The sequence below is a fragment of the Podarcis liolepis genome, assembly GCF_965112155.1.
Source record: "Podarcis liolepis genome assembly, chromosome: 17".
In the NCBI taxonomy this organism is placed as follows: Eukaryota; Metazoa; Chordata; class Lepidosauria; order Squamata; family Lacertidae; genus Podarcis; species Podarcis liolepis.
In genome coordinates, this window is record NC_139571.1 from 3,095,718 (window position 1) to 3,123,332 (window position 27,615).

The 27,615-nt window shown below is 46.0% G+C and overlaps 1 protein-coding gene across 3 annotated transcripts; it reads left to right on the plus strand.

Moving 5' to 3' along the window:
• The first annotated feature begins 211 nt into the window (after window positions 1-211).
• On the plus strand, window positions 212-27,538 carry IRAK1 (interleukin 1 receptor associated kinase 1). 3 transcript variants are annotated; one of them, XM_083482386.1, is made up of 14 exons: window positions 229-462; window positions 3,524-3,691; window positions 5,343-5,534; window positions 11,465-11,571; window positions 12,272-12,439; window positions 12,988-13,052; window positions 13,213-13,327; window positions 13,435-13,547; window positions 14,946-15,150; window positions 18,773-18,841; window positions 19,011-19,232; window positions 21,089-21,302; window positions 25,115-25,237; window positions 27,132-27,538. In XM_083482386.1, exons 1-14 carry the CDS (start codon window positions 354-356, stop codon window positions 27,182-27,184), a joined length of 1,923 nt encoding a protein of 640 aa, XP_083338512.1. In that variant the 5' UTR covers window positions 229-353; the 3' UTR covers window positions 27,185-27,538. The 3 variants fall into 3 exon arrangements, with proteins under 3 accessions (XP_083338513.1, XP_083338512.1, XP_083338514.1); XM_083482387.1 differs by lacking the exon at window positions 25,115-25,237 and having other exon boundaries at window positions 212-462; XM_083482388.1 differs by lacking the exon at window positions 11,465-11,571 and having other exon boundaries at window positions 308-462.
• Window positions 27,539-27,615: the final 77 nt, after the last annotated feature.

The window sequence follows — 27,615 nt, forward strand, 5'->3', positions numbered from 1 at the left end:
ACTCGCTGTGTGCAACTGAACTTCCTCCCGAGCAAGTCCCTCTTTCGGCTCAGAGCAGCGGGACGGGGACCCCCGGCAGGGAGGCTTCGGCGCGGCGGCCCCTGCCCGTTCCGCCCCAGGCTGCGCGGCTCCTCCTCGGGAGCGGAAATGGCGGCTCCGTTGCTATGGAGACGCCCGCTCGGGTGGCGCTCGACGTGGCGTCCGCGAGTCCTGCGCAGCGCGCTTCTCGGGGCCTGTGGCGCAGGCGCAGAGCGGCGCGGCGGAGGGCCGCTTCCCTCCCGGCATTTAAAGGGGAAGTGGCCCCTTTCCCGCGGCCGGCTCTCCTATGGCCTGGCAGGCGGGGCCGGGGGGCCATGGCTGCTCCCGGGGCGTCGCGCTTCCTCTACGAGCTGCCCGCCGCCGTCATGTGCAAGTTCCACGAAGTCATGGACGCGCTGGGGAGAGCCGAGTGGGAGCGCTTCGGTGAGCGGGGGAGGGAGGGAGACAGGCCCCTCGGCCTCCAGGCGGACCGGCCTGACGGAGGGCTGTCGCTTCCTCCCCGGTCCGGGGCAGCGCGCCTTCCGGGGCCGCGGGCGGAGAAGGGGGCTGCCTGCCCCGGGGGAAATGCTTGCCGGTCGAGATGCGCTTGGCGTGGCTGCTGCTGCTGTTCATTCAACCACGTATTAGACTTAGTCTGCAGCGCCCTTTTCGTTGAGATCCCTGAATGGCAGCGGGTTGGACTAGATGACCCTCGGGGTCTCTGCCGACTGTGAAACTCGGCCAGCTGCCGGGCATCGAAGAACAGGCAGCTCAAAAGGGGCACAAACTGAGGTCCGGGGGGAAATCTGGCCTCCAGGTGGCAAATCCACCCCAGGACAAAAGGGATGCGTGGAAGGAGGAGCAGCTGTGGCCGTGGGACTTTCTGGCAACTCATTTTGAGATGTTGACGGTGACTGGCCAATCATCCTCCAACCCCTCTTCAAAGTGGCCCGCTAGGAAAATAAGTTGCTGGTGATCTGCACAAAACCTTCTCTACAGCTGGAAGGTCTCTGTTTCGAAGGGCAGAAATTGCTCTGGATCAGTTCATGCAGGGATCAAGTTTGCAGTCCATGCCAGCACTGAAGGCGGTGGGAGGGTGGAGGGAGCTGTTGAGGTGCAGGGAGGATCTTGTGTAAGGTTAGAAGTTCATCCCCACCTTCACCAGCGAGGAGTACAAAAAGGAGCTGCTTGAGAAGCTACTGCCTGGGAAGGTGGATCTGGTTTGGCATAGCAAGGGGTCCCAGGATGGAAGAAGTCTTTGGCTAGAATGGCTACAAGCAAAGTCTTCACTTAAGCGTGTGCTGCCTGCACCCGCCACCCCACCCCTGCACCGCCCCAGCTCAAATAAAGTTTTGAAATGAAATTACTGAAGGGCAGCTGTGTTATCGGGGTCAGCCCATTGTGTTTTGGTGGCTAAAGGAGACCCAAGCGAGGCAGACATGCCTGCATCCTCGGTTCATGAAGCGCTCTTGTTCAGCTCCTCCTGTCTTTTGTAGTTGGGCTTGCCCAGGAGGCTATCCCAGTGGGGAGTCTCATGGGTCAGATTTGCCTGCTCCCCATGATGCCTTTAATAGCACTCCAAATGTGCCATTTGAATCGGCTGCCTCAACTTGCCTTTTTGTATTCAGGCTCGCATATTGGCTGTAAAAAGCAACACAGTGCTGTTTGTGGCCCCTTGATAGGCTACTGACTGAGGCCCAAACTTGTGGGCAGCAACCTGCTTCTCTGGGAGCATGCACTTCAAGTGGGTTGAAAAAAATCATAGCATAGCTGGTTTGGCGTTATGTGGGAGAGCTGCTAATATTATTGATAATAATAATTGCCAGCTTTCTAGGTATTTTTTCATAACAGAACCAAATGTGACTTTTCACAGGAAACTGCTTAAAAAGAACCACCCTTTGAGGCCAGGCATATTCCCTGGCATATTTGCAGCCATGTGGGCTGAAGCACCCCTTGAATGAACCAGGCTTTCCATGTGGCGACTGTCCAGGCCACCACCGTTATTTGCGGGATCTCAGCTGCAGAGGCAGGCGTTAGAATCATAGAATTGTAACGTTGGAGGGGAATGAAGAGTCATCTAGTCCAACCCGCCTGCAGTGCATCAACAGCTCACCCCACCCTCCCTGTGGAAGTGCTGGTTCACACAACTGGTGTTTCTCCACAGGTTATCACATGGTTTTGCTGTTTTAATGGTGCTGACCAGGGCTCTGTCTACATTCACATTGAATGGAGGTGAGGGTGTGGCCTTCACCTAGATGCTGAGATGATACCTGACTCGGGAGCCTCTTTGGTTTCTGTTTAAAAGCTTTGAACAATATAACCTTAAACTTCTTGTAACTCAGCTAAGCTGTAGGGTAAAAATGTGATGAAATCTTTTTCTATTCCTTCTTTTATGATCGCCCCCCCCCCAATTCCAACTATAACCCCTCTCTGCCATGGAATCTTTAATACTGAAACCAGTTTAAAATTGTCTGGGTGCTTTTGACCTTCAGTGCAGCCAGGGCTTTTTCCCAGCTGGAACGTTCTGGATCTCAGTTCTGGCACCTCTCAGGCGGTGTCATTGCCATTCTAAGAGAACAAGGGAGGTGTTCATGGTGAGTTCCAGCACCTCTTTTTCCAGAAAAATAGCACTGAGTGCAGCTGAAAGAGTGACCACAGACATGGGAGCTGAGATAAATGTGGTATAGCTTCCAGTTTCAGGCTGGACACTTCCTTACTGTTTGGATGCCTCCTGGGAATAAGAGTATTTTTTCTTACTATTGGGAAAATTGGCTTGACAAAATGGTGGCGGCAACCAACATAAATGTAGAAAATGGGTGTGGGAGAGCAGAACCACATCTGAAATTGATTTGGCTCTTCCACATGGCCTGCTGTGATTGGGGTAGCCTTGGTCAAACCTGATTACTCAGAGCCCTTGGTCAGTCTGCAATCTGCAAAACCAGCAGTATCCAGCACATCCCAACTTTATAGCCAAAACAGGAGCAGGTAAATAGGTTGCGAGAGAGACCTCTGCATGAGCCCAATAGATTGCTGCTGAAAGTCAAATGATTCTGTGCCCCATAGTCTGACCCTTTCCATAAAGCAACTTCCTGTGCTGTTGATACCTGGGGTGGGGGTGGGGAAAGAAAAGGCATTTCCCCTAAAGATAAACTGCTAAAGTTCATAAGGGAATTGGGGGTGGGCTTGAAGCTAAATTTTCAAAGCTCCTGAGATTGGATTAGTCGTGTTGCCTATCCTTAGCTTGAATCAAAAGGCAGTATCCAGGTACAGATGTCTTAAGAGTATAGGTTTGAGGAGTTGCTTATAACAGGGAAAGAAGTTTAAGTGGCTGATGCAAAATGCAGACAAATATTGCTGTGCCTTGTTGAAATCTGAGTAGAACAGAATTGTAATATAGCACATGGATAATAAGCTTGTTCTCATGACAGAAAGTATTGGGATTGCCTCCTGACAGCAGATACTTCCGCCATAACTGGCCTTTCTTCCTTGCTCTCTTGTACCTCAGCTTCCAGGATTGTACGAGATCAGGTGGAGCTGCGCCTGTATGAGAAGATGGATGGGCGGACGCAGCATCTTATGTGGGCCTGGATGAATCGCAATGCCTCCGTCGGTGACTTGCTGCAGATCCTTGATGACTTGGAGCTTTACCTGCCACGTGATGTCATCACTTCATGTGAGCCCATCATGAGCCTTACCTGCCTTCCAAGCTCTTCTAGTTCAGTTTATTGGTTGGTATATCTGGAGCAATTAAAGCCACGAGAACAAGCAACACTTTTTCAGCCTGTTTACTATGAAGGAAGGGGGTGGAACGTCCCTTCTTCTTTCCCTCCGCCCCTTCTGTAGTGCCTGCAGCCCCAGTCCCAGAATCCTGCTGTTTACATTCTCAGCTCATGGCCGTTCTTGCATATCAAACTCCTTTCCATTGTGACACCTAGCAAATTGCCCTGCATTTTTAGAATTTTAAAAAAGGAATTGTTCTTACCCAGGTGCATTTGGATGGGCATTTAAAACTTTTTAAGGCTCAAATACTTGTCTAAAAGGCTCAAAATTAAATATCTTGTTTCTCCTGCTGCATTTGTTGTGCAAGTGTGTGTTATGACTTTACTGCATCCTGCTTAGAGACAGTTTGTTGAAAAGTGGATTATAAAACTTTTACAATTAATAGTTGCTTTTCTAAAAAGGAACTGTATACAAAGCAACTTAGAAAGTGCCACATAAACTAGGCTAAAAGCTTGAAATATTGCTCTTTGAAGTGTGAAATGTGAAAAGTCCTATTTTTTAAAAAAACAGAAAATCCCAACAGCCAATAGTTGGTAAATCTTGTAAGAAATAATAGGGTTCCACCTACTGGTGAAAGGAGGTACATGGTTTTATTTCCTACAGAACTTTTGGGGCAGAAGTGCATTTTGTAAGGTGGATGCTGATGCAGTAAAAGCCCCAACTGGAGGCTTTTATAGATCTTGGTTCATCATCATACAGCTTTTGAAGTGCTACATTTTTTAAAATAGAAAAAGATATAGAAAAGTAGTGCAAATAAAAAACAAAAACCACTACCAAAAATACTAATAGAATTAATAGAGTATGGAGTCCTCCCTTACCCCCCACAGAAGGTAGTAGCCCCTCCTGGCTCCCACCTTGGATCTTTCTCCTCCCAGCCTCTTGTCCTGGCAGACCAGCGTTTCACTACCTCCCACCCAGGGTCCTCCATCAACCATCCACCACCGCCATGAGTAAACCATCCCTGGAGCTTAATAAAGACTCTGAGTAGAGGGTGCCAAATAAAAAGAGAAGAAAACAAAGAAGAGACACGGCTTTTGAAGTGCTACAATTTGAAAATCTGTCCTGCAACATCTTTGGGATACAGGGCACCAGTTGCCATTTGAAGCTGAGAGTGTGTGATTTGCCAGGGGTCACCAGAATATCTGTACCTGGGCTGGGTTTAGATTAGACTTCCAAGCCCAGCATCCTAGCCAACGGTTAACATCCGCGTCTTTAAACATGGCTTTTGCCTTAGCCTTGTCGTGGATAAGTCTGGGAGGTTTTCTAAGTGGTGACTGATGCTAACCTGCAGCTCCCATTACCCAAACCATTGACCAGGGGTGTGTTGTCAATACTTGTCAAGATGTTCCTGCATTGATTGCTTGTGTGTTGATATTAATCCTGCCTGCTGCAGGACACTTTTTCTCTTCCCACTATTGCACGAGTGCTGGGACATGAGGAGGCAGACAGGACACTCAGGCTGAGAAATCAAAGGAGGGCAATGTGGTGACAGCTCCTGTTTTGGGAGGCTATCTAACATCTTTTCTCACTTCTTCTTTTTCTAGGGCATCCACCACCACCACCTGCAAAGCCCAGTGCGTTGTCTTCTCATTTTCCATATGCTTCCCCTGAGCCACCGCCTTCCCTACCTGAGCCCCCACGTGCTGCGCCTGCCCCAGATCCTGGCAGCCACGGCAGCAGCAGGGCCAGGGAATCAATTTGGGAGCCCCACAAACAAGCTTCCTCACCTGCACCAGGTAAAAATGCATGCCATGGCTAGGGGAAGCCTTTATTTATTGAGGATAGTAAAGGTGTAGAATCTGCTTTTCTCCTCTGATGCAGGCATCTTCACCCTTTTCAGACCCAGGCCCTACGTTTAACCCAAACATGCATTTCTTAATCTTTCACAATATACTTGTATGGTGGCAGCGACCCACCTTGGATCAGGCTGTGACCCACTGGTGGGTCCTGGCCCACCAGTTGAAGACCAGGGCTCTAGTGGAAATGCTTAATGACCTTCTCCCCACCCCTGTGGTCTGAAAAGCTGACTGTGTTCCAGACTGCAAATAAGTGGTAGCCAATATGGTTTCCTCCAGATGTTGTCCCACCACCCTTGACTTTGCACCATGCTGGCTGAGGCTGATGGGACGTGGGCTGCAGCTCCCATCTGGAGGGTAGCGCATTATTTGCCTCTGATTTTAAGCCTCTCCTTTCCCAACATAGCATCTCATTATGGGACTTCTGGACAATGAAAGGGGGTGGGGCATATTGGAAATGGTTTGTGCTTTTTTAATTTCCTTGCCAGAACTGTGCATTCTGCAGTTCTGTGATGATGCTTTTCAAGTACAGTGGTGCCTCGCAAGACAAAATTAATTCGTTCTGCGAGTTTTTTCGTCTAGCGAATTTTTCGTCTTGTGAAGCACGAAATCCCATAGGAATGCATTGAAATTCAATTAATGCGTTCCTATGGTCAAAAAAAGTCCAAACAAAGCCAAATTTGGTATAACAAGAGTTTATTAAGTGCTCTTTAAAGTCACACATACTGTAAAGAGCATTTCAAAAATTGAAGGAACAATAAATTAAGTTTCTAAACATGACAGAAAAACATTTAAAAATCAACAAAGTGTACAGTACATTTTCTAAGACTCTGGGGGACAACTCGAAGAAGGTTCCTCTTCCACTCTTTGCTTCTTGCTGAAGAACCCCCTCCCCAACTGTTCCCCCAACCACCCACCACACAGAATTTCAAATCCAGAATTTTTTTAAAAAAACAGCAGAGTGGCCCAATGGTCACAGAAAATCATAAAAATGCAGAAAAAAAACACACAAGCTTCCAGATTCTTGCAAACCCCTCCCCAACACCAAGTCCTTGAATTCCAAACACCCCAACCCAAAATCCAAAACCCCCCAAAAAGTTTTAAAAGTTTAACTTACCAAATGGCTGCAAAAGAAGTTTTGGAAAAGCTTCAAAAATCACCAAAGTCTTCAAAAACCTCAAAAAAGGCTACCACACCGCGTTCTATGAGTTGCTCCTCGAAGTCAAGTCGCAACTGTATTAACGGTGTTAAGAAAAAGGAAACAAACTTGCAAGACGTTTTCGTTTTTCGTCTTGCGAAGCAAGCCCATAGGGAAAATCGTCTTGCGAAGCAGCTCAGAAAACGCAAAACCTTTTCGTCTAGCGAGTTTTTTGTCTTGCGAGGCATTTTATTTATTTATTTACAGGAACTGGTGGCGGCTGTTGAATATGGCTTTCCAAGAGCTTCTCATTTCACTTGAACATATGTTTCTAGCCTTTAAAGTAATGGCTCTGGGCCTGAGAGTGTGGAAGGGGTGGGGTGGGCTGAGTAGGAGTCCTGTTTTGTGGGGTGGAGGGTGTATCTCTTGGCTCCTTCCTTGGCCATCAGAAGCAAGATTACGCAGAAAGGAAAATAATGTGCACGCATGCTTAATATGCACAATTTATGTAGGCTGCAGAATTTGGCTTTCTTGGTGTACACTCTCTTTTACAAGAGAGCATATGCATCCCCACTGCTGGGGCCGGGCTATTCAGAACAGCATCAAGTTCAATTCCCTGCTCTCAGTTGGGAATCCCCAGAGAAAAAAAGGGACTTCAGGTTCTAGCAATATATGAGAAGCGATGAAATTCCCTTTCCATGGTTCTTATACTTTGCATTGTAGTAGAAGGGGGCTCCTGCTGTGTAGTTTACAGGGGTGGGGGAAATTGGGCCTTTAGCCTTTTATCCTGGGGGTTTTACAGCCCCTTGATTACAAAAATGAGGAACAAGAATACTTTTTCTCATTTAGTAAGATTTTCTTCTTGAAATAGGCAAGCCAGAACTATGCAAAATATGAAAACTCCCCTGTCCAGGAGTCATCTATGGCACTATAGAGAAGGATCTTCAATTTTGTAGTGCCACAATTATGCTGGGGGGGGGGGGAGGAAGGGTCTGTAGTAATGCTGGGTCTCACCCACCCTCCTCACCTGTCCTACAATCCAGCGGGACCCGGCTAAGAGAGGGGAGGTGGTGCCACAGCATTTACTTTTCAGGACAAACACAACAGAAGGGGTAGTTGCTGCCACCACTCCCTTGTCCGGGGATAGCCCAGAAGATTAACCCAAGGGAGAAGGTTACTCTTCCTTGTTGCCGGCTGCCCCACCCTGCATTGCTTTAACACAAATTGCAGGCAGAAATTCAACAGGTTCAGTAGGAGGCTAAGTGGTCAGACATTGGATTCAGACTTTCCCCCAGAAAAGCACACAGAACAAAATAGGAAAAGCCTTTTTAAAAAATTATTTAAAAAACAAGATTAAACATACTTAAAAGTAGGCACATCTCTTACAGTCGTTTCAGACAGGAAAATAAAAACATTGTAAAGCATCTCTAGCTAAACGTACTTACAAAAACGAGAACAAAAGAAGAGTTAAGGCAGTTCGTAAAGTTCTCGGCTGAATCCGCATCTCAGGAAGACAATAGGAATTCGTCATCACAAAGAACACACATATGAATGTAGCAAGGGGACTGTCAGCATGCTGGTAAGCCGGACAGAAGGGCGGATGCACTGCACACTGCAGGCTCGTTCCTAAGGTTTTTATCCCACATGTAAGCGGACCCCCAAGGACCAATCAGAATTTCTGATTAATTCAAAATTTACCAATGGTCAACTAGTTGGGTAATAACTCAGCTTGTGACAGCTGAAGCTCGTTTGTTCTTAAGACCTTGGGATCAAAGGGTTCCTCCCAAATTCTCAAAGACGATTAGGGTTGATGGCTCATTCACACACAGGCAGCATCTTAGATACCAGGTGTTAAAACACCACTAATCAGCTGGAAGTTTTCCTTCCTGCAGATGCATGAGATAAGTATTCACACTCCCAGAGTCAGTCAGTCTACAGTTTAAAGCAACAAGGACACATTTCCCATAAATCCTTTGGCCTTTGGTTCTCCCACAATGCTTCTCTCAGCTTGACCAAAGTTTGGCTAACAAAAATCTCCTAACTTCACTACAGGGTCAAAGTGGAAACTTAAAATTTTCCTCAGCCCTTCAGCTTGATCTCTCCATACATCACATCAAACAAAGGGGTGACTTGATGTCCTGAGTATTATTGTAAGCCACCTGTAGTGTTTTTACTGGAAGGGGAAGTGAAAACATATTCAAAATGCTACTTTTTCTTCAAATCAAACTCATAGGTCCTGGCGGGAACAAAACTGGGGAGTTCAGATAGAAGAATAAGATTGGATAAAGCACTGGTCCAAGGTGCAATATGGACCTCTTTCAGCTCAAATCAATGAACTCCCCCTGGAAAATAGTATGTTGCTGGTTCACAATACCACAATTAGTTTCTTTTGTACACAGGGCAGCTTCCCCCTTATGTTGGAGGGGGTGCCAGGATACTGGAACCTACTGGGATATGTGGTGGGCCTTCCCCAAGGCAAAAGAGTTCTGGATAAAAGTATTTTCTGAGATCTCATTCATAGCAAACCATTCTTCCCCCCCCCCCTTTTTTGACTCTTTTGAATTTGTTTGTAGATTCGGATCAAGACCTGAATATCAAGAAACTGATTTTGCTTAAGTGTCAAGTTTTGGAAAACTTTGATTTAAATAATCTGGATTATTGGTATTCCAAGCCTTCTTGAAAATGTCCCATTATTATTATTATTATTATTATTATTATTATTATTATTATTACTATTATTATTATTATTATTATTATTATTATTTCATAAGTTAAAAGTTTCCAGGGCTGAAAGTGCTCAAGATTGAGTTAATTTTGATTCAGCACTCAGGAGCACAGGTTTATGTGATGATCTTTCTTGCACTTGGCCCCCCTGTGATGATAATGCACTTTCATTATTGCTTTCATTATTTTTATTTTTTACTCTGGCATTGGCAAGCAGAGTATTAATATCTAATAGCCAGTACCTTATTTTCCTACACAGCAACTTCAGTTTTCAGAGTAGGGAGGCAATCTGACTTTATTGGTTGATTATTATTTTTAAAAAGCATACTTATCTCTGTTTGCTGCCTTTTTCCTTTTCCTTGCCCCTGCCTTCCCCATTTTTGTAGTATGAAAGTAACCTACTGAAGTAGAGGCACACACTTCTGTCTTTACCAAAAGAATGTGCACAAGTTCTGCCTGTGATGCATTTGCTGCTCAAGGTGGGGCGTGCAGGTGTGTCTGAAGGCCAAGCCATTCATACAGAAATAGCATCCTGAAATACTGTACTAAAATATGAACTCTTCCTTGTAACCACCACCACCCATAATAAAACTGAAATTCTCCCCAACTAGCTCAAAGAAATAGATAACAAAAGCTGTAAGAGAGTTAAATTTTGATTTGGACTAGTGTATATATATTACATGTATATATTACATATATTGCATGTATTTGACTTCTCCCTTTCTTTTTCAAAAGGAAAAGCATTCAGGAATGGCTGGAATCATGGGGGGAAACCTAACCCATTGCAGGAGAGCAGTAGGCAGAGGAGAAAGAGGCAGCTTAACCTATTCTTCTCTGGCTAATGCCGTGTTCACATTTCCCAGTTTGCTCTTTTGTTCCCTGTGGAGAAAAGAGGTGGGGAGATTTCACTACACACACACACACACACACACTTGTAAGGGACAGAATCATGCAACCACAGACCCTGTTTCCATTGAGAGGCGAGAAGACTTGGGGCGGTGGATTATCCACTGAGAATTTTTCCTATGTAGCTGCAGAATAGAACAGGGACTGTGGAAAAAGCATCTTTTCAGAGGAGGCCAGTGGTATGCCATCTGGATTTGTTTAGGTTGAAGCACCAAAATGCTCCATGCTGACCCTGTTGGGAGCCAGAAAAAATGGAACGGTTATTTTTGCAAGCTGTGTATGAATGTGGTGCAGAGTTAGGGTAGTGAGTTGATCTTTTGAGACTGATAGGGGAGATAATTATTTCCGTGCCCTATTTTTAAAGGTATACAGGACCCACTTGGATACGTGTTCAGCATGAGTTGCTTCGTGCACAAGTAAGATACCAGGGCTCTGTGAACCATGTGCTAAAGGAAAATTCAAATTCTATGCCAAGACTGCCCAAAATTATGCACCAAGGAAAGCTGAGTTCTGCATCTGGAATAAACTGTGTACATTTTGCCTCTCTCCCTCCAATGCTGCTTCTGCCACTCACAGGAAACACCAAGGACCATACACAAAGGGCGTCGAAGGCACTGGAGATTCTGTGTGCGTCCACACATAAACTAGCTATTGAAATTTCATCAAGCATTGCCTGCACACTTTTCAAGTCTTCCTTGTATGTTGTGAAGGCTAGAAACGTAATTTTAAAATGAAAGTAGAGGTTCTTGGGATGTTGGATTCTGTGCCCACCCAGTTGCCTGTCACTTCCTTCTGCAGGCTCTGTGCCATCTAGAGCAGTCTAGATGTCTGTCGGAACCCGCAGCTCTGTCACTTATTTCAGTTTATTCAGGTGGTAGAATTTCCTTTCATGTAACTTCTTAAGCAGTGCTGAGGAAAAGTGGTGATTCTCCCAGTCTTTTCTGTATCTCCTGCCGCTTTTCAAAACGTTCTATGTTTCCCACTCTTGCTTCCACCACCTTGAGCAAACATCATTGAGGGGGCTGGAAATTGGAGGAGGAGGACCCATTTTTGTACCCCAGCTATAACGGCATTCATTCCCACTTCTTCCCCATGCAAACAGAGCCCTCCTGTCCTCCGCTGTCTCTGCCAGGCCCCCCTCCCAGCAGCCACCTTAACAGTGTCGGCCAGAGAAACCCACCTTTGCCTCCCACCCGCCTTGATGAACAGGTATGGACCTAATTCTGCTGCTGCCTGATGGAACAGTTGGGCTCTGACTGTGTATGTGGTGGGGGGGGGTGTATGTGGGAATTCAATGTGCAGGAAAACATAAGGAAAGCTGCCTGGTGACCAGGGTGGTGTAGGCTGGGCTACTGAATGATGGAACTAAGTATCTAGCTCTTGAGAATCTCAGCCTTGAGCATTTGTCTGCTGTTAATACTTCTAGTCCTCATGGTTTGCAACACGCTTATTCTTTTACATGTAAAAGCAGGTAGTGTCTGTCACAGTTATGGGGCTACCTGGGCTCCTTTGGAAAGTCAAGATCCAAATTCAATAAATAAGTACCTGTTTCTTCCTCAGTCATATTTTTGTACTGCTTAGTTCCCCATTGTGCACCTGCCGTCCCTCCTGCCATTTTTCGATGGTGGCTTTTTCTTTCCCCTTACTGTTTAAGCCCTCTTCTGATCCCCCTCATGTTTGTACTCTGCACCCTTCCTTTCTCTTTCTGCATCCTTTCAGCATTATCACTTCTGGGCTGATGCCGGATAGTTGCTTCTCTCCAGCAACTCGCTGCCAGCAACAAGACCTCAAGGAGCTGGAACCTGATGCCCTCCTTCCATGCAGTTAGTGGAACTCGACTGTCTTGAGGAGCACATGTTGAGGATGCTGCCCTTGTCAAGCTCATTCCTCTCTGTCTTCCCAATTCCAGAGCCTTGACTCTCTGTCCCCTGCCTGCCCCTTTGAGTGGCAGCTGAAGGAGCTGCGCGAAGCCACAGGAGACTTCTCAGAGACCCTGAAAATTGGAGAAGGTGGCTTTGGCTGCGTCTACCAAGCCCGACTGCGCAACACTGTCTATGCTGTCAAACGGCTCAAAGAGGTATAACCAAAGAGTACTGGGCTGGGGGCCTGACCATTTTACTTTGCATTCCCCTCCACCATCCTGGTATCCTCCTGGTGTTTTGAACTCCCATTACTCCTGTCCACACTGGATGGGGTGGATGGAAGTTGTAGCCCAACAGCATATGGAGGACACCAGGTTGGGAGGGGCTGCCTTCCACAGCCTTCCTGCCTCTCCTCCATCTGGTCCATGGAAGGATGAATCAGTTAGCATTCGCTTTGCTCATGTAAGGTCTCAGCTCAAATTCCCAGCATTTCTGACTGAAGGGCCTTCTAGCAGCTTGAGTCTTTGGAGTGCCCTGGCAGCAGAGCTTGTGGGACCCTTGGGGTGACTCCTCATCTCCTTGTGTCTCTCCAGTCTCCTTTGTGCTTGGCTGTGGGGGGTTGGAAGGGAGCCACCTCAGTCCTCTTTCATTCCCACCCCACAAGCGTGGCCTTGCCAGTTCTTCTGAAAGAAGGTGTGCTCCTAGTGGTGATACTGATCATCTTTATCTATTCTCACCCCCCCCCCCCTAATCTGACTGACAGGAAGCAGAATTGGATTGGACTGTAATAAAGAACAGCTTTGTCACAGAGGTGGAAAAACTTTCCCGGTGAGACCTGAAAACTATGAATTGGAAGGTTATTGGGTGGGGTTTCAGGATCAGGGATTGTGCATGAGGCTTGCTGTTTGTTTGTTTTTTTAAAACTGTGGTGGGACCTTGGGAGGCCCTTGAGCTGCTTCTGCTTAACGCTGCCCCTTGTGTATCCCAGGTTCCGCCATCCCAACATTGTGGAGTTTGCTGGTTACTGTGCTGAGCAGGGGCATTTCTGCCTTGTCTACGTCTTCCTACCTCAGGGCTCCTTGGAGGACCACCTGCGTAGACAGGTACTCACCTGAACTTCTATTCTTCTTCTCAATACTTTTATCCAGGGGTTCTTCAGAAGGTGGCACCAAAGACTGTTTGATTTGCTGATTTGATTTTTGTTTTTCAGAGAGGTCCCTGCCTCTCCTGGGCCCAGCGGCTGCATATAGCAGTGGGCACTGCCAGAGCCATTCAATTCCTGCACAGCGATTCTCCTAGCCTTATTCATGGTGATGTCAAAAGGTGAGAGAGGAGGAGAGCTACTCTCCCAGGCTGCGAACAGATGAAAACGGGGCATGATGTTAAACCAAACTGGAGGATTGTTGCTTTGTGCATGAGAAGGAAGAGTTCTGCTTTTCACATCTTCTGCTTTGACTTGGGGAGGAGGGAATCATCACAAGACGTGTGTTGGCACACGTGCTGCGATTCCGCAAGGAAATTCATTGCAGAACTTTGCTTTCTAAAAACCCCATATTTTTTATTTATTTTTTGAAAAGTGTGAGCCAAGTCTGCTGAAATGGAAGCAGCCAGAAGGGTCTGTGTATGAGATTTCCCAATGGTGGGGTTTGGGTGCTCTGCTTCACCAGTTGTCCCTCTCTATGATTAACAAAGCCAGAATAAATTACTCAGAGTTAGAGAAATTAGGCAATTTACTAAAACTGCATAATTCAAGCAGGTTGCAGAATTTGGGTTGCCTGAGTGCAGAATTCCAGTTTTCTTGTTCTTAGCATATAAAAGTGTATTAAAAACTCTGGACACATCCTTTGCAAAGGATAGATCTGTTATTGAATGGGAAAGGCACTAAGTAGAAATTCTTCCATATCGGTAGTGCTGTTGTGTGCTACTGTGATGGGCCTTTAATAATTAGCAGGGTGCAGACAGTAGAAGCAGGTCAGGGTCATTTCGACGGGTAGAATAGCCAAGCTTCTGAAATCTGTAGCTTTTGTAATCCAAAACAATCTGCTCACCATCCACAAATCTTCATGCTTTTCCCAACACACTGTGGTTTCCTGTCTTCAGCAAGCACAAGAGAACTCTGCTGTTTTTTGGAACATACCTGCCCCAGTAAAAAAACCCCAAAAGCTATATCTCTTAAAGTTCTTTTTTTTGGGTGTGTGTGTGGAAATGTTACAAATCTCCATTAAAAGCAGAGTTGGGGCTATGATTCCAGAAAAAGCACAGAATGTGATACTGAGCCCAGAATTCAGCTTTCCAGAGATCTCATTTTTTGTTTTTCATAAAGCAAGCTTCTGTTCCTTTTAGGATTGTAAATATACACTTAAAGGTGTGTTTGCAGTGCCTGGTGAAATCTCAGTAGCCAGAGGAGTTGCTGGATTAAAGTATAAGTGGTCAGAGAGCAGGACTTTGGTGCTTTGTCTTAGCCCTCATCTTCTGGATGATTAACTGGAGCAGAATGGGCAGTGCAAAATAGGCTGAACTGGGATTGATTTCTTTTTTTCTGGGCTCACAATGTGGATGACTGGAACAAAATTCATAGCAACAAGATGAAGAACGTATGCTGCTCAAAATGTAATTGGTACACACAGGAGATTTTGATGAGGCTTATTTTGGAGAATGGAATGTGAGAGGCTGTGTATAGTGGCTGGTTGTAAACCCTTTATTTCTCCCTGCCACTTGCAGCTCTAACATCTTGTTGGATGCGGCACTCACCCCCCGACTGGCTGACTTTGGGTTGGCACGTTTTAGCCGCCGACCAAAGCAGGGAGGACTTAGCAGCTCTCTGGGCCGGACGCAGACTGTGCGGGGCACGCTGGCTTACCTGCCCCCTGAGTACGTCCGGACGGGGATGCTTTCTACCGCTATTGATGTTTTCAGCTTTGGTGTGGTGAGTAACATGGGGAGGGGAGAGGAGGGGCTTAGCAAAGACTGCGCCATGAAGACAGGACACTTCCCTTCCCGTCCATTCCGTCTACTTCTAAAGTGAGATTTTATTATTTAAAAAATTGATATATCACTTTTCATTTATAAAGGGATTACTCTCAAAGCGCGCTCTCTCTCTCTCACACGCACGCGCGCGCGCGCGCACACACACACACACACAGTTGTAGACTTGGGACCCAAGGGTCATCTGGTCCAACCCCCTAAAGTGCAAGAGTAGATCTCTCTCTCTCTCTCTCTCTCTCTCACACACACACACACACACACGTATTTCATCTGGGCCTGCAGCTTCTTTGCCTTTTGAGCACCCATCCTAGGACATCAGGAGTGTGGGGAGGTTGGCACAGGGAGAATATGATGAGTTAGGAAAATTCCCTCTTTTGGTGTGTTGGAAAGAATATGCTTTGTTTGGAAAGCTGTTCTTTCCAAGAATTCAGTGCTAGGTGAAAATTCTGGCCCTTTGAAGGCTTGTTATCTTGCAGGAACACTTACAAGGACTTAACTGTCATAGGATATGTTGGAGCTATGCCCTTGTTCATCTGTCTAGCTCATTCAGAGACAGAAAGTACAAACTAGGAATTGGCAACTTGGGGGGGATGGGGGTGCCCCTTGACCACTTGATCGTCTAACACACTCCAGCCCAGCAAGAGCGCATCTTTTGGGGAAGACTCCTTCCCTGCTATGCACTTTGCCTGTCCTGTGTGTGAGACAAGGCAAAATGGAAGTGAGCTACTAAGGGGTGTGAAGGGGGGGAACCCTGCCAGTGTCTCAGTGCCATAACTAAATCAGGCCATGAACGTTTTTCTTTAATTTGCAAATATCAATTGGTATGTTTTAATAGTACCCCTTGACCTTTCTAAGGGTTACTATATTTACCGTATTTTTTGCACCATAACACTCACTTTTTTCCTCCTAAAAAGTAAGGGGAAATGTCTGTGCGTGTTATGGAGGGAATGCCTACGGGTGGCATGCCTACGGATTTTCCTCCTCTAAAAACTACGTGCGTGTTATGGTCGGGTGCGTGTTATAGAGCGAAAAATACGGTACATATCAGACAAGGGAGTGTGTGTTGCTGATTATATTTTAGGCTCTTCTTCAAATGCAGCATTACCATTCAAGAGCCTTGACAGAGTCTGAAATGGTGGGCCACTCCCAGGCTGAGAGAAGGCTGCAATGGACCCATCAAATTGATTGTAATATCAGACAGATGATGACCACAGACAAACTTCAAAAGCTACATCAGCAAACTCTAGAAAGGACTTGGAATATTTGTGCGCTACATCAGGATATAACCAGGGAATGTAGACCATTTCTGATTCCTACTTCCCACCCTAAAATATCCAAGCACATGGAGTCGGTTTGATAGGGACTGTAAGTCCAAGAAAAAAGAACTGTCCTAATAAGACAAGTTCAGTTTGCCCATTCAGGTGAGGCTATTTCTCTTCTACAACAGCAATGGCGAGAATATAAAACATTGTTAAGGGAGGAAAAAAGGGTACATTATGAAAATAGTTGAAAATCTTTGGGCCTCGCTCCTATTGAGAAGAACAAATCCAAATTTTGGAACCTAATTCAAGGAGGCTCTGTGGATAAGCTTTTTGAGTCTTTACTCGCACCCCCATAATACCTGAAATTTGAGTTGCCCATTCTAGTGCCATTTTTGGAAGTAAAATGAATATAAACCCTCCAAGACAGAGAACCCTTTAACTCTCCCTAACTGGCTTGGGAAAGCACCAGGAGAAGATGTTTCCTCCGGCGGTTTTCTCTTTGGACGTAAATTGCTGCTCTCCAATTTTGGCAAAACTATTTACATGCATAAACACGACTGGCAGCATCTCTTTAGGGTGCTGGTGTACCAGTATAGTCCTTCCCATTTTCAAGAAAGGAGACCTTTCAGACCCTCACAACTATAGACCTATGAGACTGCTAGATGTGGCCTCCAAATTATAATCAGGTTATTTATTAAATAAAATCCAAGAATGGGACAGTAATCAAGCCATCATTCATGATGAACAAGCAGGATTTAGGAAGGATAGATCAAGTTTATGTATTGTATAAGCTAATTTGTAAATTTATCAAAAGTCCATATAAGACCCTCTATGCAGCTTTTAAATCCTGCCCTCAATATCTGTGTGTCAAAGAATACTGCACCAATGCCTTATAGGGCTGAAATTTGATGAACTGGTGTCAAATCTGAACGAGAAGTCCTACAAAAGAAATTTATGAGGCAGGTATTGGGGCTTCCTCCTGGGACTCTGTTGGCTCATCCGAGAGCTGAGTTGGGTCTCCCCTCAATAGCGGCCAGAATTGATCTAGCCTATCTTAGCTACTGGCATAGACTTTGAGGACCATATTCTCACCAAGCTCAGCTGGTTGGAGCAACTGAGGACAGGAGGTTGGGTACAAAAGTGTCAAGATAAGCTTAGGGCTTGAAATCTCCCAGAGGGGAAATATTTATCCCTTAGTGAACTTAGAAATTGGATATTTGACCATGACTCCAAGCAAGCCAGAGCATTCACAATCGCTGCCTGTTATTCTGTTTGGGACCCTCAAATTAAGGACAACCATTCAAGGCCCCACTACCTTCCCCACAATTGCATAGGGCCTTTGTTGAGCTTCGGCTTCAACAGATGCCCTCAGCATCCTTAGAGGGGAGATGCCTTGGGATTCCTCAGATGGCATGGAAACGCATTTATGGATGTAATCAGGTCGAGGATGTCTTGCACCAGTTGTTGATTTGCCCCTTATAGACGGTGCTCATAACATTTTTAATACTCTATTCTTTATTGGTCCTCTGATAGATCCCCCAGGAAGTGATAGTTGAACTCTTAGCTGATAAATATCTACAAATTACACATCTGGTAACCAAATTTGCCCTGGCAGCTAAGAAGCTTTATTCCAGTTATGTTAATGCATTGTAATTTTAAATTTTATGTTGCAGACTTTTATGCTGTAGAGTTTTATAGATTTGCATTGTGTGGTTTTAGAGGAATGCCTTGCTTTTGCCCTCTGTCGTTCATTGTGAAGGCCTTAGACTATACAGGCAGTGACTATTTTGTGTGGGGATTCTGTTCCCTGGCCCCCACATGCATCAGAGGAGTGCGCATAAGCTTGTTCCACTTCCATTCTGCCCTCTTCTGGGTGCAGAAGGACCCATGCGTCAGTGGCCGCGCTTCCACTGGACATGCACAAAATTGTCGCTGGCTGTATACAATAAATTGAATTGACTGACCATGTCTCAGTTGCCTGCTCATAATACTGGGGAGGATGGCGGGGGGGGGGGGGCTTGAGGGGGTCAGGTCAGTGTGCAGAGTTGATGCTACTGGCCCTGCAGCCCAACCCATGTTGACAACAAGCTGCTGGCTTTCAATTTTAATACACAAATTGAGCATTGGAAGTGAGCCCAAGGGATGCGATCCTCAGAGTGCCTGATCCTGTCTGGTTGGCTAAGCTAGAATGTGGGGAAAGAAGGGAACCCCCCACCCCCGTTTCTCTTTCCCTTCCTTGCTATGCATTCCGCTTTATTTTAAGTGCAGCTCCTTTTCCTCCCACCAACCCACCCCTCCCAGGTCCTGTTGGAAATCTTGACGGGGAGACGATCTATGGAGCTGGATTCACGTGGACACAGCAAGTACTTGGTGAGAAATTATTCTGTTCTCTCCCCCTCCCCCCCGGCCTGCCACTCATTTATTAATGTGCAGCTTGTTTCCTTTCTGACACCGAACAGTCAGTGTTGATGCTGCTCCATCCTTGCTGGCTTTCCCACCTCCTCTTTTTCCAACGGATTATCCCTCTCTCTGCCTTCAGAAAGATCTTCTGAATGAGGAGGAAGAGGAGCAGGAAGGCCAGCTGCCCTCGGCCACAACTTCTTCCAGCCCGTCCCAAGTTGCTCAGCTTGGCACTCATCTATACCAGAAGCACGCAGACCCGCGGGCCGGGCCCTGTCCAGAGCAACTGGGCACAGCACTGGGCAGCCTGGCTTGCCGGTGCCTCCACCCAAGGGCCAAGCACCGGCCCCCAATGACAGAGGTAGGTGGCATGAAGGGGGGAGCCGGAGCATTTTGGCCAAGGATGGGGAACCTGTGGCCCTCTGCTTGTTGCTGGACCACAGATCCCAGGAATGATAGAAGCCGTCCACCAACAACTGGAGAGCCAAATGTTCCCCAGCCCTGATATAGGCCTATTCTCTGGGAGCTCCAGTAAACTAAGCTGGGTTTGGCTTGGACAAATCCCTGCCTTGGACCCATCTGTGAAATAGGAAAAAGAAGTGGGACACCAGGGTAAATCTGTGATTCTGGTTTTGTGTGTGTTTGCGTTTCACTTCCAAGTTCATTCCCCATTCAGGTTCACATTACTCTTGCATACTATTTGCTGTTCTGTCTCTGTAGTGTTTGGTTTTTTATAAACGAACGCACAGATGACACAACATTTACATACTGTTGGTCCACTGCTTCCTTTTTTTCTAAACCCCTTCCCTCCAACAGCACACAACTCCATCTTTCCATACAGCTTTTATGCTCATTTTTAAAACCTTCTTAGCAGTTGGGATGTTTTTCAACAGTCCATAACAGAGGAGCCATTCATTAGAAAGGACTTAAGTCAATCAGTTGGAGCTAGATCTCTTACAGCCAAAAGCTATATAAACATCAAAGATTGCAGCCTGCAGTTACATATTTTTCTCTCTCTTATGGTGAAGAATTTGCAAAACCACTTGGTGTGTCTGCAAGTTTTTAATGTAATACTTCATCTGCCTATTTTGGACCGCAATAAATGTCCTAAAAGATGGATATGCAAAGCTTGCTTTGACATTACAAATAGGTCCTCAATAATAGTTAGCCATGTTTCATGTTTGCTGTGAGGAAAACTGACACTGGTGGTGCTCACCCTCTTACCAAAGCCATTTGGGCAAGCAAGGGTGTTTATGTATTATTTGTGCCCCCACAATTACAGAATCCCACTCTCAAAAGTCAAAGCCTGGGCATTGTTCATAATTGTTGGGAATCCTCTCTGTGCCAGCTACTGGTGAGCTTGGAGCTGAGCCAGTAAAGAGCTGGGGGTTTTAAGATACTTTCCAGTCCTGGCTGAATTTTAGTCTGTGAATTGGAATATATGTGTTTCTTCCTTACCTGCGCATTTCTGTGAGCAGGCCATAACATTTTAAATAGGTGGGAAACCACAAGCAGTAATGGAGTTGGAGGAGACACATACTTATTCCACAGGGCAGGGCTAGGGAACCTGCTGCCTTCCGGAGGTTGTTGGATTCCCATTCCCTCAGCCCCAGCTGAGGGGGGGGAGGGGTGTGTGCCACAGAGGAGCTTCAGCCCCAGGAAGCTGTTCTGGACAAGTCCTTCTGTCCATCAGTCCTGACTGGTCTAACATCCACTGTAACGGGGAGTGCAGGCAGCAGCCAGTGGTCTAGGAACAGCGAATAAGTGTTTTGGGCTCCTGCTTCACCTGCTGTCATATTTACTGTACCTTGCGTTTTCTTTTATACCCACAGCTGTTGGTTCTATACTGGTACTGTGGTTTCTGCTGACTCTAGGCCTCTGACTCCAGCTTGATGCTCTCCAGATGTGGTTGCACTCCAGTTTCCAACATCTGGGGCTGATGGGAGCTGGAGTCTAAAACCATTTGGAGGGTCCCGGCTGGGGGAGGCTGCACTGTATGTACTGCCTTCTGTCCTTTGGGCATTACCAGTGCCCTGAGTGTTAAGGCCAGCAATGGGGTAGGAGCAAATAGATCCAAGGAAAGAATGTGACTTTCTGTCTGCAAGGGGGTTGCCCCCAACTTTTTTTTTTTTGCCTTGCTGGGTATTCTGGGAAATTACTGTGCCTTCTTATTTGAGCCCCCCACCCTGCCAACTTACTCCTCCTCCTGTCTTTAAGGTATACCGAGAGCTAGAGAGGCTCCAGCTACTGCTGTGCAAAGAGTCTTTCCCCACTTTGCAACCCCTGAGACAGCTGCATACTCCACAAGAGGATTCATACACCTCCAGGCCTCTCAACCAGCCTGAGGAGAGTGATGAAAGCCTGGAGGGCAGCCTGAGGCTGCTGAGCTACAGAAGTGTGCCCAGAGGGAATATCTCTGTAGGCCAACTAGGTAAGGCACTGCAGGCGGCTTCAGTCCCTCCCCCACGCTTCAGGGAGGATTGGCCAACTGACTGGACATGTATGGGCAAATAACAAGCATTTTTCAAGAATTGTACTTAATTGAACCAAATATTGAGTAACTGTTACAGAACAGTGACATTCCAATTCTAAATTTTCTATGTTTTTAGCAGTTCTTATTTTTATCTGTAAGCTGCTGTGATAAATGGCATCAGCTCATAACCTTGTGCAAACTGAACAGTTCTTCTTTACCATTTTATTTTGAGCCCTAGGGCAGGCATAGGCAAACTCCGGCCCTCCAGATGTTTGGGACTACAATCCCCATCATCCCTGACCACTGGTCCTGTAAGCTAGGGGTGATGGGAATTGTAGTCCCAAAACAAATTTTTTTAAGCAAAAGTTACAAATTTGCCTGAAAGGGATGAATAAAGCACACACAGCAATACTAAGACAAAAGTTATATTTAAATGGGGTTGTGACCATAGTACAGGATAGGGGACAGTTGATTCTAAAGCAGGTGTGCAGATAAGTGTATTACACCCAATTCTGCAAGCCTGGAAGGCCCTTCCTCCTTTTTCTTTCTTTGTTGGTTTCTTGCTTTCAGATGTAGAAATCATAAAATTAAACAGATGGGCCACTACCTGCAAAAGTGCACTCTTGACTTGATAGAATGTTTGAGGGAAACTGTTTTGCATGCAGGAGGTCCCAGGTGCAATCCAGGGCATCTCCAGGTGGGCCTGACAGAGGCTCCTGTTTGAAACCCTGGAGATCCGTTTCCCATCGACGAAGATGTGATAAAAAGCAGATTCTAATGTAGCCACAGGACAGCTATCTGAACCCTGAAGTGTTCCTCTTAGTTGCACCTGAAGAACTATGACATGTTCAGCTACCCTCTTTGAAACCTGTTAACATGCTTCTTTTTTGACATCTCTTCCCCCTACCCTTCCACATTTCAGACCAGATTGTTCTGTGGTATCACCACCAACTAGAATTTGATAATTCCTGCCCTATTCTTGATTTTAACTTCATTAGTCCATTTCTCTCTTTTTTAAAAAAATAACTTTCTTTCGGTGCAAGATTCTTAAGACAGCTTCCACCACCAAGTTAAAAGCCCTCCTGTATGACTAACAAAATAACAGTAAAATAGCAGACAAACCTAACAACAAAGAATCATAGAGTTGCAGTGTCATCTAGTCCAACCCTCTGCAATGTAGGAACCTCAATTGAAGCATCCATGACAGACAGATGGCCATTCAACTTCTGCTTAAAAACTTAAAAGGAAGGAGAGTCCCTCCTGAGGGAGTCTGTTCCACTGCCAGAAAGGGAGTCCATTGAACAGTGTCAGAAAGTTCTTCCTGATATTAAGCCAAAATCTCCTTTCTTGTAACTTGAAGCCATTGGTTCAAGCCCTATCCTTCAGAGCAGGAGAAAACATGCTTGCTCCATCTTCCATGTGACAGCCCTTGAGATATTTGAAGATGGCTATCATCTCTATTTTTTCCCCAGGTTAAAGTTACCCAGCATCTTCAACCATTCATGGTTTCCAGACCCTTGATCATCTTGGTTGCCCTCCTCTGCACACATTCCAGCTTGTCAACATCCTTCTTAAATTGTGGCACACAGAACTGGACACAGTATTCCAGGTGTGGTCTGACCAAGGCAGAATAGAGTGGTACCATGACTTTCCTTGATCTGGACATTGATGCAGCCTAGCATAGCTTTTGCTTTTTTGCAGCTGCATCACACTGTTGACTCTTGTTAAGCTTGTGGTCCACTAAGACCCCTAGATTCTTTTCACGTGTACTACTAGTAAGCCATGTGTCCATCATCTTACCTTTGTGCAGCTGGTTCTTTCTGCCTAAGTGCAGAACATTATATTTATCCATATTGAAATTCATTTTGTTAGTTTTGGTCCTTTACCCAATCTGTTAAGGTAATCTTGAACTCTGATTCTGTCTTTTGCAGCATGAGCTACCCCTCCCAGTTTGGTGTCATCTGCAAATTTGATTAACATCCCTTCAATTCCTTCATTTATAAAGATGTTGAGTAACAATGGTCCCTAGGGTGGCGCTGTGGGTAAAACCTCAGTGCCTAGGACTTGCCAATTGTATGGTCGGCGGTTCAAATCCCCGCGGCGGGGTGAGCTCCTGTCTTTCGGTCCCAGCTCCTGCCCACCTAGCAGTTCGAAAGCACCCCTAAGTCCAAGTAGATAAATGGGTACCGCTTTATAGCGGGAAGGTAAACGGCGTTTCCGTGTGCTGCGCTGGTGCAGGCTCGCCAGAGCAGCTTCGTCACACTGGCCATGTGACCCGGAAGTGTCTCCGAACAGCGCTGGCCCCCGGCCTCTTAAGTGAGATGGGCGCACAACCCTAGAGTCGGACACGACTGGCCTGTACGGGCAGGGGTACCTTTATCTTTAACAATGGTCCCAGGATAGAACCCCGCTTGTAACTTTTTCCCAGGATGACAAGGAACCCTTAATGAGTACCCTTTGGGTTTGGTCAGTCAACCAGCTACAAATCCACCTGACAGTTACCTTGTTCAACCCACATTTTACCAGCTTCCTCACAAGATTTGTCAAAAGCCTTATTGAAATCAAGGTACACTATGTCTGTAGCATTCCCCTGATTCACCATGCTTGTAACTCTTAGCAGTAAAAGAAAGAAGATTTGTCTGGCATGACTTGTTTTTGGTAAACCCATTCTCAGTCTAAGTAGTCACAGCATCCTTTTCTAAGTGCTCACAGACCAGCCATTTAATTAATCTATTCTAGGACCTTTCCTGGTATTGATGTCATACTCACTGGTCAGGAGTTACTTGGATCTTCTTTTTTCTCCTTTTTGAAGATAGGGGTCAACATTTTCCCACCTCCAGACTGCAGGGACCTCACCTGCTCTCCAAGAATTCTCAAAGATTATAGACTGAGGCTCTGAGATTATATCCGCAAGCTCCTTTAGTATCCTTGGGTGCAGCTCATCAGGCCTAAGAGATTTGAATTCATTTAATGAAGCTAGGTCTTCTCTTACCACCTCTTTTCCTATCTTTGTCTGCAGTTCCCTCCTTACATCACTTACTATGTTATCACCAGGTTGGGCACTGCTTTCCTTTTGGGTGAAGATGGAGACAAAGTAGGTGTTGAGCAGGTCTGTCTTCGCTCTGTCACCTCATAGCACCCGATAGAGGACTCCATGCAGAGGACATGTTACTTGCTTCCTCTTCCTCTTGCTTCAAGGACAGCCAAAGAAACACTTTATTTTTATTATTTTTAGCCAGTCTTGCAAGCCTAAGCTCATTCTGAGCTTTAGCCCATCTGACCTCCCTGCTGTTGGCTACTCTTGGCTGCTTCTGTATACTTCTCCTTCGTGATATCCCCTTTCTTCCATTTCTTATACATGCCCTACTTAACTCTCAGCTCATGTCCCTTATGTAGCCACACTGGTTTCTATAGATGCCTCCCACTTTTCTTTCTTGTTGGAACTGTCTGCCTTCAACATTTCACCTTTATGAAACTGCCATCCATCATGGACTCCCTTCTCTTTACTTGAGTTTAAAAGCAGCAGTAAAACCATAGGGATCTTTTTAAAAATCCTGGGCAAATAAAACTCTTCAATTAGCATTAGTCAGCACCAGCTAAACAGATAAGTAAGGGAGTCCCATAAATGTGGTAACACTACTTAGAAGACCTTTGCCTTGGCAAGAACTGCCTCCCATCAGGAGGTAGAGGCACCCAGAGTTGGGCCTCTGATGATGGTCTTAACATCTGGGCCAGTTGTCACTCAGTGCTTGGCGCCTTTCTCTCTCCAGGCGACTCTGCCCCTCAGATTGTCATCAACCCAGCAAGGAGGCGTATGATGGAGCGGTTGGCACTCTACCGCGACGGAGAGCTTACCAGCCTGGAGGTGCTTGCTTCTACAGCGTCAGGGGAAGGTAACCTTCCTGCTGCTGCTTCTGCGGATGGAGGGTGGCACTAGTCAATCTCCCAAATGACCCTGTTGGGTTAGGCAGATTAATTCATCATCACCCCTCCCTCTCATCCTCCATCATGGAATGAAAAGTCTTAAGCAGGTGTTGAGCTCTCTTTGTTGAACATATGTGTGGTGCAAGGGCACTCTGGCCTAAGCCATGCGCACTGGGTGTCATGTTTGTGTAGGGACATGTGTGCATAGAATCTGAAACAGACAGGATTGAATCCAGACATAATCCTACATAGAAGAGACCCATTGAAATCTAGCCCTTGTGAGAGTAGAGATTACAAAATCTCTACTTATTCAAAGTCTGCTGTTTGTATCCAGGGTGGCTTGCAGCCCTTTCTCAAGGCCTCCAGTCATATCTGCCTCCCCTTAGTTGCTTCTGCTCTTCATTATCTCTTTTCTTCTCCCTCCCCCCTGTCCCCCCCTGCAGCTGAACTATGCCTTGTCAAAAACGCCAACCTTTAAAATCTTGAGATACCTCAAACCAATCTGTCAAACTGATTATAATATGTCAAGCAGTATTTATTTATTTTTACTATTGACATATTTTTTCTGTGTAGAATTTAGGTTCCCCACAGATGCTAGGATAGGTGAGGCTAGAAGGCTAATATAATATAGCCAACTGCACTTGAGAGTGGAGCAAATCACAAGAGGGCTTCAGGGTGAAATTGCATTTTTCTGGAGGGGCGTGCAGCCGAAATGGCGCCAAAAAAGAAAAACTTCTGGGTCAAGTACCCTCAGGCTGTACGCTTGACTTCTCTTTTCTCACAGAAACAGATCAAGAACTGCCTCCTTCTTTGATAGAGGGGACACACACACACACACACACACACACACACACACACACACACTTCTTCCCAGACTGTAGTTTTGGGCCACACAAAGCCTATGTTTCATGTGGTCTCAGCCACCCTGGGCTTTGCCATGCCTTCCTGTTGTGGACCAGGAAGTTTCTTTTTTATTTTAGAAGGGTTGGGGTCTGCATCTCGGCCTGCATTTCATGTGAAGATGAGAAGAGTTAATGTGGCCAAGGAGGGCAGGAGGGGGTGTCTGCCCCCCACCAAGTCACCTCCTCCGCTACCTGGTGTTGGGAAGCGTATTGCGGAGTGAGGTTCTATACGGTTTAGTCATTGTAACTAATGGTTACTGAAATAGTGGTCCTTCATAAATTTGTTTAATCCCCCTTTAAACCATCATCACATCTTGTGGCAGAGACTTCTATAAAACGTGTATTATGTGGAAAAAGTACCTTTTTGATCATTGGTATCTCTAACCTAACCTAGTGCTGTTTTCTATGCCTGGCAGTGTTCCTGCCCTCCTCCCTCAGATCCTGTAATTCAGAGCTGCCAGATGTTGCTGGACTTTCATCATCCCTGGCCACTGGCACTGCTTGCTGGAACTGATGGGAGTTGTAGTCAACAACATACAATCTTATTTTATCTGTAAGCTGCCTTGAATCCCTGTCAGTGAAAAAGGCAGGGCATAAATATATATAATAATAAGTGGGGTGGTGAACTGGAGATTGAATGTGAGAATTCATACATGCAAAGCAATATTAATCTACCACTGAATGGGGGCCCCCAATTTTTTTCTAAGGGTGTGGGCCCTTTTGCCTCCCATAGCAGGAGGACTGAGAAATCAGCCCAGAACCCCTTGGCACTTATAGCAAGAATCATGCATGTAAGGCAATTCCATGGAGCATGGCCAAGGCCAGGCAAATTCCTCCCACCCCATTACAATTTCTGTGTTCTAGCTTTAGGGGGTAGGTGCCAAACGCACTGTGCTGGCAGTGACCTGAGGGATCATGTACGCTATAAAGGATCTCTAATGAATTCTATTCCCTCCTCCAGATCACCTTGCAGAACCCCCTCGTGAGCCCGAAGAGAGTGATGAATTTGAGTGATGAACTTGAGTGACATGGAAGGATTAAAGTTCTCACAGCGCTGCCGGCACTTTGCGTTTTACAGGGTCCCACCATCCCTTGGGGGGGTCACATTCCTTAGCTGGTACCACCAACCCTGTGGCACCCAGGGGTCCTGGTGGAATCCGGCATCAAGTTAACAACACAGCTCAAGCGGGGGGTGGCAGGGGCAATGGAGTCTATTTGAATAGGAGATTAAAGTTTCTACCCCAAAAGGGCAGTAGGAGGAGGGGATTTGTGTAGATTTTTACCCCTATGACCCTCCCTGCAAACGTCTCCGCACTACGTACTCCTTTTTCTTGAAGACAGTAAATAAAATATTTTATATATTTGTAACCTGTCTGTATCCTTTTGGCTTACAAATTGTACTTGGTACTGACAGAGGTCTGTTTTTTGTTTTGCTAGATTCATGT